The 13,109-nt window shown below is 37.5% G+C and overlaps 2 protein-coding genes across 2 annotated transcripts; both read left to right on the top strand.

Moving 5' to 3' along the window:
• Positions 1–1,282: 1,282 nt before the first annotated feature.
• LOC146503558 (dehydrogenase/reductase SDR family member 11-like) lies at positions 1,283–6,781 on the top strand. Its single transcript, XM_085131546.1, has 7 exons — positions 1,283–1,431; positions 3,036–3,245; positions 3,613–3,707; positions 4,396–4,525; positions 4,746–4,838; positions 4,923–4,988; positions 5,103–6,781. The coding sequence occupies exons 1-7, from the start codon at positions 1,300–1,302 to the stop codon at positions 5,139–5,141; spliced, it is 765 nt and encodes a 254-aa protein (XP_084987672.1). The 5' UTR covers positions 1,283–1,299; the 3' UTR covers positions 5,142–6,781.
• A 1,172-nt stretch (positions 6,782–7,953) lies between these two features.
• LOC146503557 (dehydrogenase/reductase SDR family member 11-like) lies at positions 7,954–11,137 on the top strand. The gene is made up of 7 exons (XM_085131529.1): positions 7,954–8,247; positions 9,136–9,345; positions 9,498–9,592; positions 10,149–10,278; positions 10,388–10,480; positions 10,758–10,823; positions 10,938–11,137. Exons 1-7 carry the CDS (start codon positions 8,116–8,118, stop codon positions 10,974–10,976), a joined length of 765 nt encoding a protein of 254 aa, XP_084987655.1. The 5' UTR covers positions 7,954–8,115; the 3' UTR covers positions 10,977–11,137.
• Positions 11,138–13,109: the final 1,972 nt, after the last annotated feature.

Raw genomic sequence — 13,109 nt, 5'->3', positions numbered from 1 at the left:
GCCGCCCCCCACCACGATGCTGCCCCGGGCAACTGCCCGTGTCGCCCGTATCTAAAACCGCTACTGCAAGTAACTTTAAACCATCTTGATCTAACACAACAAAGACAATCCCACAACATAGCCCAGAGTTCATAAAAGGTCTACAAATAAAAGTAGGTGCCATGTTTTAAACACGTTGGAAGGGTACCTTTCACCCTTCTGATGAGAGGCCTCGGGCCGTGACACACGTTGGGAATGCTCTGCTGTTTTAGGATCATATATTAAGACCTAAAAAAATAATAAGATTTTTTTAAAAATTCATTGCAGCCAGAAGGAAAAAAATCAAGGGAAAATTTTGTAACTAAGATTCAACCTTTTATACTACACTGCTTTAAAAACATATACAATAAATACTGTGACGTCTGGGTGATTTTCCAAGAAATGTTGGAAATGGAATGTTTTCCAAGAAGGAACCGACCAATAGGATTTTATACCCATTTATTACTTATCAACATAACCTGCTCAAGCGCAGGCCTCAGGACTCTGGTGTGTTTGCGTCTGTTCATTGTGCTTGGAAATATTTCATCTGTGGAATAAAGAGTTTGGTTTCAGTCGTTTTTTAATCTGTTTGCTTCTCTCCTCTTGAACCTTCTGTGACAGGAAAACCCTTCTTAAAATGCTGGACAGTTATTAGTAGGAACCATCCAGGTTAACAAATTTGATTTAAAAAGAAACAAAATAATGACTTAAAAGTTTTTTTTGTCTCTTAAATATTAAACTTAAACTGTTGTTACGCTGCATCTCTGTAGATGTATAGATTTAATCTCAACAAGCGCTAAGCGCCACGTCGGTGTCTTAATGTGTCTGATTTTTAAGAGAGAAATATACTGGGGCAAGGGAAACCATGACAAAAATAAATAAATAGAGACTAGTGCACATTGCAAATGAACTGTTCTGTGGATTTCAAAATGGTATTTACCTATATAAATATGTGCAGGAAGAGCCGAAACAGACAGAAATAGTTTCATTTAATTTAATATTTTTTGTTACGAGTGTATTACTATGGAACGCCAGGACTCCATATATTACCGCCAGTTTTTCAGCATTTTATCACGACGGAAAACTTTTTTTTTCCTACAGTGTGAACATGAGTTTAACGTAGCACACAGAACGGACGTCCTTGGTCGTGTGTATACAGTACATCGACTTCTCACCGATGCATTACACCGATGCATGAAGCTCCGGGGTCATTCTGCGGCAGATTCTTCATACTTGCGGTGCTTTTCGTGCGTGTAGTAGGTTACCGGTGTCCGGGCTGTGATGGAGCGCTGGAGGGGCAGAGTGGCTCTGGTGACCGGAGCCTCGGCTGGGATTGGAGCGGCTGTGGCAGTAGAGCTGGTCCGGCTCGGAATGAAAGTGGTGGGCTGCGCCAGGGACGTCGGAAAAATCCAGGTTTGTTTTGAAGTGAAAACTCAGTTTACGCATAGAGTAATTTAACCTCTATACAGGGCTGGACTGCGTCGGCAAATCCCCGGTATGCTCTTATCTGGCATACCGGCTATTTGTATATATAAGTGACTCGAGCAGAGAAGTAAATTGTGATGTTAAAGTTACCGTTTTGCATAACATTCCCAGCTGTGTCAGACTTACATAACATAGAGAGGCTGGCCAGCAGCCAGCACATTTACAGGATGCATCCTGTAAATCAAACTCTGTGACTCTATTGTTAACAATTTAAATGGTAAATGGTCTGTATTTGTATAGCGCTTTTACTAGTTCCCCCTAGGGACCCCAAAGGGCTTTACACACCCAGTCATCCACCCATTCACACACACATTCACACACTGGTAGAGGCAAGCTACAGTTGTAGCCACAGCTGCCCTGGGGCAGACTTACGCAAAAGAAAGAAAAAAATACAGGAAAAAAGCCGGAAACATATGTTTCTGACTTTTTTTCTGTATTTTCTTTACTCTCATTACTCTCATTGATTTGCCTTTGTACAGTTCTTTTGATGTACTTGTGTAAAGTGTACCAAATGTTCAGTTCACAGTTCGAGGAATACCTCAAGAAGCAAGATAAAAATGTTTTTTTAGGTATCATCATATAATCATACTCCTCCGTAATATAGTGATATTATATAGTGATATTATATAGTGATATTATATAGTGATGCCCATTGTGAGATGTTCACACTGGGAAGGCACGGACAAAACACACAAGTTAGTAGAACACCTAAACACAGACAAGCTGCTAAGATTCTTTTTGAAGTGAGAATAAGGATTTTAAATGATGGTACTGTGACTAGTAAAGGGAGGCAGCTGACTGATATGATGGAGAAGGAAGAAATGCGAATATCAGAAGAACACCTAACATTGAACTGTTTGGAGACTAAGTTAGAGATGGAAGGCTGAGAGGGTATGGAAATGTGCAGAGGAAGGATAGTGGATATATAGGACAAAGGATATGGAATATAGAGTTCCAGGCAGAAAGTAAAGAAGAAGATCACAGAGAAGATTCATGATGTAGAGAAGGTTAATTGACATGACAGAAGAATATGCTAGAGTCAGATGATACTCTAAAAAGAAAATGCACTGTTAGTTATTGAGTTCTGATATCCAGAATGAAAACTTCAATCTACATATTTGCAGTAACTTCACAGCAAAGGCAAACACACAGTAAATACAAAAGGGGAACAAGGCAAAAAGCAAACACCTGGGAAACACAGTGAAACAGGACAGCAAAACAGAACCTGATGCACACAGACTGAAGACTACCAAAGTAAAACAGGAAGTACACCAACCGAACTTACAGACACAGGCTCAAAAACACGGGCTTCACACAGAGACAAGGAAACATGAGGCACCGAACAAGAACAGAAACCATGAACTATAAACATAATATAACAGAGAACAATAATTCAAGGAATAAAACTTAAACCAAAACACTGGGTCGCAGACCCAGGACTGTGGCAAAATAACATTTGAATGGCAAATTCATACACTTTAAAAACACAAAATGGATTCTAAAGTCTGTCATCTTTTTCTTCTTGGTTTCAGAAACTGGCAGCAGAGTGTCAGAGTGCCGGTCATCTTGGTGTTTTGGTTCCTTTCAAGTGTGACTTGACCAAAGAGGAGGAGATTCTGGCCATGTTCGCAGCGATCAAAGAGCAGCACAAAGGTGTGGACGTGTGCATCAACAATGCTGGCTTATCTCATCCAGAACCTCTGCTAAGTGGCAAGACCAGCAGCTGGAAGAACATGATGGATGTAAGAGCTCACATCTTGGTTTGGTCTACGAATGTTTTAGTGTGTGATTTCTGTGGGTTTTTCTCTGTATCTATTATTGTACGATCTACTGTACAATATAAAGTGCCTTGAGGCAACTGCTGTTGTGATTTATTTACATATAAATAAAATTGAATTGAATTGAATTGAATTGGATGTAAGATTCACATGAATGTTTTCCCAACAGATCATTAAAATGTAACAACATGATGCGTGTGGTCACCGATCAGTGGTCTTAATGCATTTATACCCACTGTGTGTGAGATGCAATAAGTAGATGTGCCATTTGGAGGTGTTGATTCCAGATACATTTTCTTTACTGTTTATTTCTCTGCTTCGTTCCTTACAGGTGAACGTATTTGCACTGAGCATCTGCACGCGTGAAGCTTATCAGTCAATGAAAGAGAGAAACGTGGATGATGGCCACATCATAAACATCAACAGGTGCAGTTTTATTTAATAATGCTTTGCGACGGGTGTGCTTGTGAAATTGGTTTAATTATTAAACAAAGATTATATCTTATAATCTTTATTAAACAGTCAGTCTCTGATTATGACAACACTACACATTGGACCTCACAGTGGACCTTTTGTTAAAGCTGGAGGGCAGGACTTTCCCTTACATTCAACCCAAACACGCCAATGCTCCCTATCTGTGCCATGACGCATAGCAACCTCCAGTATTAGCATCATTATGTTTATTTTACCATGAAGTCCCATTTTATCAGAGTGACCTGGTAACCAAAGTGGTGCTATAAATTCTAATAAGTTAACAATGACTGGTTCACCTAAGAGAGTCTAGGAAGCATCCAATAAAAGTTGTCAACACTACACAGAAGACTGTTTTCACAGCAAACAATAGAAAAAACAAAGAAGAGGGTAATAACAATGGCAATGGCTCTATCCCAATAACAAGGAGCAAATGATTATCTGTTGCATTCAAGCCAAAAAAAGGAAAGCAAACAATGCTGATTAAACCTGTCAGCACCAGCTATTTCTCTCTGGAAATTAAAAAAAAAAAAAGCCAATGAGAAACTCCAAATCGTGTCTCTAAAAGAATAACCTACTGATGAGTGCATGTTGGTAAATGCTGACCAGGTTACGACTTCTTCTGAACTGTCTTCTGTTGCAGCTTGTGTGGGCATAGTGTGATTCCAGATGCTGATCTGCATTTCTACACCGCCACAAAGTATGCTGTAACCGCACTGACGGAGGGCCTGAGGCAGGAGCTGCGTGCAGAAAAGAGCCATGTCCGAGCCACAGTAAGGCTTTAAAAACACTGCACCCAGCTCCAAGACTGCCTTTAACACCAATATCAGCTTCTAAGAAACACATGCACAAAGTGTCTGAGACAGCAGTATTACCTGTTATAATATACACAAGGTGCTTCTTGAAATTCCTTCATTATCCAGAGGAACCCACCCGAGGGATTAATAAAGTTTTATCTTATCTTATCTTATCTTATCTTTTTTTTTTTTGCAGAGCATTTCTCCTGGTTTAGTGGAGACTGAATTTGCATCACGGTTCTACAAAGACAATCCAGATAAAGCAGCTGGTGCATACTCTGCATATAAGGTAACATTATTATTCGTACTGTTCGTGTTCTGCTGATATGGTTACTCAGATACAACTATTAATCAATTTTCACTTCTCTGACAGCCTCTGGAAGCAATAGATGTTGCCAATGCTGTTACCTACGTGCTCAGAGCTCCTCCTCATGTTCAGGTGATTTTCTCTAATTTTAATGCTTTTTTTATTCTGACTTATTGTTTTTCCTCATCTACTGTTTAATTGTCAATACTTTGTGTATAATAATATATAAGAACATCTTTCTTTCAGATTGGAGATGTTCTGATGAAAGGCACTGAGCAAGCTTAGGTTTGACCTACATGATTCCCCCTGAATGAACCTACTTTACTTTACTTTACTTTTCTTTAATTTACTACATTTATAAACAGTTTGGTTTATGATGTTTGTACTGAAAATTTTCACTGATGTATAAAATAAAATGATGGTGGGGGCTTGTTGAGTGTTCTTATTTTACTGAAGGAAACCTGATATAAACAACAGTTTATGGTAGAAAACATTTAATTGTCATTTTAACATTGTCTCAAAAATATATTTCACTCTGCCAACAATAGTATTAAAATGTAATGTTAATATATAATACCCGACTAATACACGGGAAAGTAAAGTCCTGAGAATATTCGTTAACAGAGTTACTTAAACATATTGAATGTCTCAGAATACACAGAATGTCTGATGTGCTCAGTGAAGCTTTTCACAAAAAAGCTAAATAAAATCCTAATAACTAAAGTAACATATTTTGAATGTTGTTGTTAGAGATTTAGTAACTTGCTAAATGACCCATGCACTGATGATTTGTGTCATAATGCAATTATAATGCAATAAAGCTCCTCCCGGGTGACTTCAATTAATGACATTTTTGAAGTGTCTCATAGTTACACAGTTACACTTCTACAATATGAATCACTGTACTGAGTGTTCAACAATATATATGAAATATAATTGGTTAAAAATACATTTGCCATAGTTCAAATATTAGAAAATGAGTAAACGCTTACCTGATGAATTCACAGATATCTCTGGGGTACAGTAAGGGTTTCATATGTATTTTAAAATTCATTTAGCATTAAGATTTCAATCTTGACCATAATGATGATTCAGATAATAATAAACATTTCTTCTCCATGAACATCACTTCAGCTCTTCAGTGGTCCATTTGACTGTTTTTTTTGAACCTCCGTTAGAGACACCTTGTTGACCTCTCATTCATCCAAGCTCCGTCTCTCATGATGTCCTTCTGCACATCAGTTAATCAATTAACGTCCTCCCCTGATTTTGGCTTCCACGGGGGTCTTTCTCTACATGGACCCTTGATTTTCAGTTATAAGGCAGATCGTTAATATGCTGCGATTTGCATGTTTTTAATACATTTTTTATTGTGTTTTAAATTATTGTGTTGCATGGGTTTGGTTTCAGTTTTGTTAAAGTTTTGTTTTGTGGTGGTTTTATTTATTTCATGTTTTTGGGAGAATATTTTGACTGATCATGTTTCCCTAACCAGATTGTCTAATTGACTTGAGTCCTGTTGGTATGGGTTGCCCTGGGTCAATTAGTAGTTATGGTGTGGAGTTTGTTAATTAAGGAGCCTTGTACAGAACCAGGGGAGCCAAGATATTTGGAGAGATGTGCTGAGTACTGAAAGATACTCCAGATATGAGAGACCACGAGTTGGGGCTCTGCAGAGCTTGGGATTGGACAGAAGAGCCCAAGAGTGGACACGGTGGAAATCGAGGTGGGTCTGATTGGATATGGAGTTTGGAAATAGAAGCTAAACCTGGAGTTGTCCGCCATTGCCTGCTGAATGCTGGCGAGGGGGAGGGGTCCAACCTGATCATCATCATGGATAAATATGAAGTATAAATCAGCTAGCTAGATTCAAGACTCTGTTTTGAAAGTGAATATGTAAACATTATAAGCATGTAATCGTGTAAATACCAAAACATGTAAATTGTTAGGATGCCTGGGTCGTTGACCCAGGGTTTTTGAGTTTATTATATTATTTATAATTTCTAGTCTTTGGGTTTTTATTAGAGTCATGTCTTATGGTTTGTCTCTGTGCAATCCTTGGTTGCTGTCTCGCCTGTCTGCTGTATCCCCGTGTCCAGTCTGTGTCTGCCCTGGTCCCACGTCTCTGTTCCCTCTGTTGTAGTGCCTGCATGTGAGTCTGTGTCTTTTGTTCAGTCTGTGTTTCGTGTTTCCTGTTTTACTTTGAAGGTCTCTGTCTTATCTCAGTGTGTTCAGTTTACGCTTCCTTGTCTCGTCAATTCTGATTTGCCCCAGCTGTGTTTCCCTCCTGTTGTCCATTCCCTGATTGCTCCCTCTATGTATTTAAGCCCTGTGTTTCAGTTTGTCATTGTTGCGATCTACCGGTTATCTAGCTGTGTGTTCTGTCAGTCTGTTTGTGTAAGTTTATTTTGGATACTCAGTTTTGTTGCTTTTTTTTTCCATTTTTTTATAAATGGAAATGTGTACATAATTACATCTGTAAACATCATAAACACATCAAACACACATCAAATGAAATATGAATTTACTTCTACACCGTACAAAATCATTCAATTTAATATTTAAGACCTTACCCGTCTACTCCTTGTATATGAATCATAACTTTAAAAAATAAACAGGTCTAACTCATTCTGTGTGTGCAGAGAGTTCAGATATATATCTATATCGAGATCTATCGAGAGAGATCGATATATATATATATATATATATATATATATATATATATATATATATATATCTATATAGATATAGATATATAGATATATATAGATATAGATATAGATATATAGATATATATATCTATAGATATATAGATATATATATATATCTATAGATATATATATATATAGAGAGAGAGAGAGAGATATTGATAGATATAGATATATATCTATCTATATATCGATAGATAGATCTATCGAGATATATATATATATATATATATATATATATATATATATATATATATATATATACATATAAATATATATAAAATGCGATAGAATTAGGTTTTATTTTCATGAATGCAAGTAAACATATTATAGTATAGTTTTTACTTGAATAAACAAAAGAACCGATTCACTGTTTTCCTACAGTTTGCTGATGACTTGAATGCAGCACACAAGCATATGATGTGTTTAAAAGCATCGCGTGTTCACAAGTACAAGACAGTTGGAGCTCCAGAGTCCGTTTTCTTCAGACTTATCGTCCCTGGCATCATACTTGAGGTGCTTTCGTCCGTGTAGCAGATTACCGGGCTGTGATGGAGCGCTGGCGGGGCAGAGTGGCTCTGGTGACCGGAGCCTCGGTCGGGATTGGGGCGACTATAGCCGTGGAACTGGTCCGGCTCGGTATGAAAGTAATGGGCTGCGCCAGGGACATCGGAAAAATCCAGGTTTGTTCTGAAGTGGAAACTCAGATCCTGCAGAGAGTAATTTGATGTAAACTAGCTAGCACGGAGTAAATTTTGATGTTATAGTTGCCGTAATGCAAATAAATAAATAAATAAATCTTTCAGACTTACAAAACGAGGCTGGGCGAGCAGGAAGCATTCAACTATTATAAACTGACGAAAGCATGTAGTTGAAGCACACTAATATATTACATTATTATTTAACTGCACAAGTGTTTTGTTAACAGCCACTGCACGGAACGTTAAGTTTAATATGGCACAGAAAGCAGGAAGTTGGACACGTGACTTTCATCTGAATTGTAACACAACAATGAAGTTCCCCTTTTTGTCCTCTTTTTCTTGAATTGCCTAGCTCTAAGCTGGCAGACCATCCTAACACACAAGTCAGCATTTTCGATTTGATATTCACTGGGGTTTTTTTTGTTTTGTTTTGTTTTTTGTTTTAGCTTTGATAGAAAATGATGTTTTCAAAGATTAGCCACAACCATCCATTTAGCATATAATAAATGAAGAACTTGACTTATTATTATTTCCTTGATGAAATGCATGAACTGTTTGAATCATACCTCAAGACAAAACCAGAGAAAAGGCTTTTGCAGGCATCATCACATCATCATGTGCCTGCTGTTACAAAATGATTATTAGGTCAGTGAAATAAGCAAAACTCAAAAACAGGCAGAACATCCAAACACAGGCAAACTACTGTTTGTGGATGATACGCATGGGTCACTGAGCTTTGATATGCAAACTGAAAACTCAAATCAATGTATTTACAGTAACTTAATCTACATGTTTGAATAGTAGATTCGTACACATTAAAAACACAAAGTGGATTCTGATGTCTGTCATCTTTTTCTATTCTGGTTTCAGAAACTGGCAGCAGAGTGTCAGAGTGCCGGCCACCCTGGTGTTTTGGTTCCTTTTAAGTGTGACTTGAGCAACGAGGAGGAGATTCTGGCCATGTTTGCAGCGATCAAAGAGCAGCACAAAGGCGTGGACGTGTGCATCAACAACGCTGGCTTGGCTCATCCAGACCTGCTGCTAAATGGCAAAACCAGTAGCTGGAAGAACATGATGGATGTAAGAGCTCAGCGTTATTGTAGAAATAAAATACTTGTTTTGATCTGGAAGAACGTTTCGCATTGCAGATCATTGCATTGTAAAAAGTACTTCACATTTGTTGATTCCAGATATTTTCTTTACATTTTATTTATTTTCTTGGTTACTTACAGGTGAACGTTCTTGCTCTGAGTATCTGCACACGTGAAGCTTATCAGTCAATGAAAGAGAGAAATGTTGACGATGGCCACATCATAAACATAAACAGGTGTGCAATTTTTCACAAACTTGTAATATTGTTATTACCATTATCTGTATTTTACCACAAAGTCCCATTTTACAGAAGGAGAGTGCCTAGGGACTGGGCCTTAGCTTAAGGGGCCCACTAGCATCCATCAGTCTCGTAACTGAATATTTCAATTCATTTTAATTATATTTATATAGCACCAAATCACGACAACAGTCAATTCAAGGCGCTTAATACTGTAAGGTAAAGATTCTACAATAATACACAAAAACCCTGGCAATCAGGCAACCTCCTGTGAGTAAATACTTTGGCGACAGTAGGAAAGAAAAACTTCCTTTTAACAGGAAGAAACTTCTGATAGGACGAGTCAGCCATGAATGGTTGTGGGTCCATTTAACAAATTAACAAAGTCAAAGAGAAACTGCAAAACATCAGGATAAAATAACTGCTGCAACCTTATATACAGTTTTGTGGGCAGCAGAGTGTCTTACATCATTGAGAAATGACTTAAAAAAAATAAAACAAAATAAATGTTGCTTAATGCTCGCCTGGTTAATGCCTCATAAATCTGTTGCAGCATGTGCGGACATCGTGTAGTTCCCAAAGCTGTTCTGCATTTCTACACCGCCACAAAGTATGCTGTAACCGCCCTGACGGAGGGACTGAGGCAGGAGCTGCGTGCAGAAAACAGCCATATCCGAGCCACAGTAAGGCTGCAGCCAATCTAAAAGTGTCTGAAACACCAATATTACAGTTTTCAGCTACACATATGTAGTAGTTTGTGAAGATCCCTCAATATCAGCTCTTTTTTTGCAGTGTATATCTCCTGGTTTAGTGGAGACAGAATTTGCTCTCCGGCTCTACAGCAACAGTCCCGATAAAGCATCTGGCGTATATTCTGCATATAAGGTAAAATTATTATTCCTACTATTCATGCACTGCTAATACGATAACTCAGATAAAATGTATTTCATTTGGATGCCAGTCTAGCTCACTGGGTCAAGCAGGCGACCCATATGCCAAAAGGCCACTATAGGGGCTCAGGTATGATCTGGCCTGGCCACTTTCTGCATGTGATTCATTCCCTGCGTTTCTGTCTACTCTACTGATCTATAAAAATAAAGAAGAAAAGGCCCAAAATAAAAATATTTTTAAAGCTGTTAATCATGTTCCACTTCTCTGACAGCCTCTGGAAGCAATAGATGTTGCCAATGCTGTTACATATGTGCTCAGTGCACCTGCTCATGTTCAGGTGATTTCCTCTTATTTTAATTCTTTTTTATTGTGGATTATTGGTTTTCCTGATTTGCTGTTTAAACATCAGCACTTTGCTTGTAATAATATATAAAAAACATCTTTCTTTCAGATTGGAGATGTTCAGATGCAAGGCACGGAGCAAGCTTAGGGTTGACCTACATGATCCCCCTGAAGTAACCTACTTTCTTACTACACTTATGAAAATGATGAGTTGTGATCTGGTCATGAAAACATGAAACAGTTTTGTTTATGATGTTTGTCCTGAAAGTTTTCACTGATTTATAAAATAAAATGTTTTTGTGGGGGAAATTTGTGAGTGTTCTTATTTCACTGAAGGAAATCTGATTTAAAGAGCAGTGTATGGTGGAAAACATACAATTGTAGGTGTAAAAATATCTCAAACATATGTTTCATTCCTCCAACAATAGTAATAAAATGTAAAGTTAATATATAGTAGAGTCTGAGAATATTAGTTAACAAAGTTAACCCACCGTGTGTAAAAACAAAAACTGTGGTGACTCTGTCCAACAATTATGATGGTGACCTTTTATACAGAGAGATTTACAGTGTGAGTAAAAGATCGGTATAAGTGGTTAAACTGGTTTATTTACATTATGATAAACTGACCGCCCCACACACCCAGCCTTCCTGTCTTATATAACCGTGACACTGCTGGAAAAAACAACAACATTTGCTTGCTCTCTGCTAAAACTCAGTTTTCATTTCAAAGCTAAGCTGGATTTTCCTAGGGTCCCAGGCACAGCCCGCCAGTCTGTACACCTATTAAAGACCTATTATTTTAGTATTGTGTTAGATAAGTGTTTTGCATATTGAAGAAAAAAAACCACTTAGACTTTTTCACCCAAGTAAACCTATAGTACACTAAATGTAAATTAAAAAATATATTTAAAATATGTAAAGTACATATGGTTAAAAAAAGAGTACTTTGTTGAACACTTCAGTTGTGGAAATAGCGACAAATCATGACACTGATTTACTCTTACGTATCCTTTCGGCATCCCTTTGGTCACTGTTAAAGTGAAACTGATTATTTCCGAGCTTACAGCACACCTGCATACCTACTTTTATCATGCAATAAAAAAGGCAGTAAAAATTCAGTCATTTGACTTTGGCTGTGCTGTGTTGAATTATATCAGCCTGAATAACCAGTCTTTGCAGGTATGATGTGTGTTGTGGCCATTTTTGTTGAATGTTTATAAAATGCAATTTGTATTAATTTTTGTTTTTTCTTTAAAGTTGTAAGAATATGTTGACCTAGGTTTGTTATGTAAATTTGTAATTCATTTTATTGGAAAAGGTTTTGGAAAGTGATTGGTTTATTAGCCAGGACCCTCCCATTAATCACGGGATTAAGAGCACCCTGGAGGGGTGTGGTAAGGATATTTTTTGTTTGCCAAATGTCTGATGGGAACTCAGGAGGGTTAGGAAATGATTTTTTGACCACTTTTGAAGTTGTTAAAGCAAATTAAGTTAACTTTCGTTTAATTTTAAGTTTTAAGAAGTTATTTGGTTGATTTTTGTTTATAATTTTGCACGAAATAAACGACATATGATTGACGCACTTTGATTCCATTGTTTTAAATTTAAAACAATGGAATCAAAGTGCGTTCTAAAACAAACCTCCCGTTGCCACCCACGGCCTTTTCTTGGACCTGTTTTTTTTTTTGGTGTTTGGAACATAAAAGGCCTTGACATTTAAGTCAAAAAATCATTTGATTTGCTTGGATATCAACTTGGAATCTGGGAGAAACTTGCAAGATTGGACTTGGAAGATTGCATCTTCGCAGAATGGACTGAAAAAATGACGCAAAGTTCGTGAGTAAATATGAAACTTTGTTTGGATGAGCCGAGACGCTGAGCTGCAACATGAAACATTTGTATTAAACAATTATCTTTTGGACCGTGTGAAACGACTTTTGTGGTTAAAATGGAGGAACAAGAAAGAGAGCTTTTTAATTTGATTAAAAAACGCAGAGCGAAACTTGGCGTTCTGACAAAAAAACGAAATGACATTAATGCTCTCATTGATGCTGGAGAATCAAAAGCTTCCATAGATGAACACATGAAAGCGTTTAATGATTATTTGGGAGAGTTTATGGACTTACAGACTTCAGTTCAAAAATTGCTGAATGGTGATGAAAAGGAAACAGACCACAGCGATTGGTATGAACCTAAGCTGATCGGTTTTAAAGACTTTCTGCATGAAATCGACACTTGGATAAATGCAGACCCTGATCCACAAAAGGATGAAGTTGCAGCC

Source organism: Neolamprologus multifasciatus, chromosome 14, assembly GCF_963576455.1.
Source record: "Neolamprologus multifasciatus chromosome 14, fNeoMul1.2, whole genome shotgun sequence".
Lineage (NCBI taxonomy): Eukaryota > Metazoa > Chordata > Actinopteri > Cichliformes > Cichlidae > Neolamprologus > Neolamprologus multifasciatus.
Note: the sequence above shows the minus strand (reverse complement) of the source record. Positions and strands in the feature narration are given on the sequence as shown.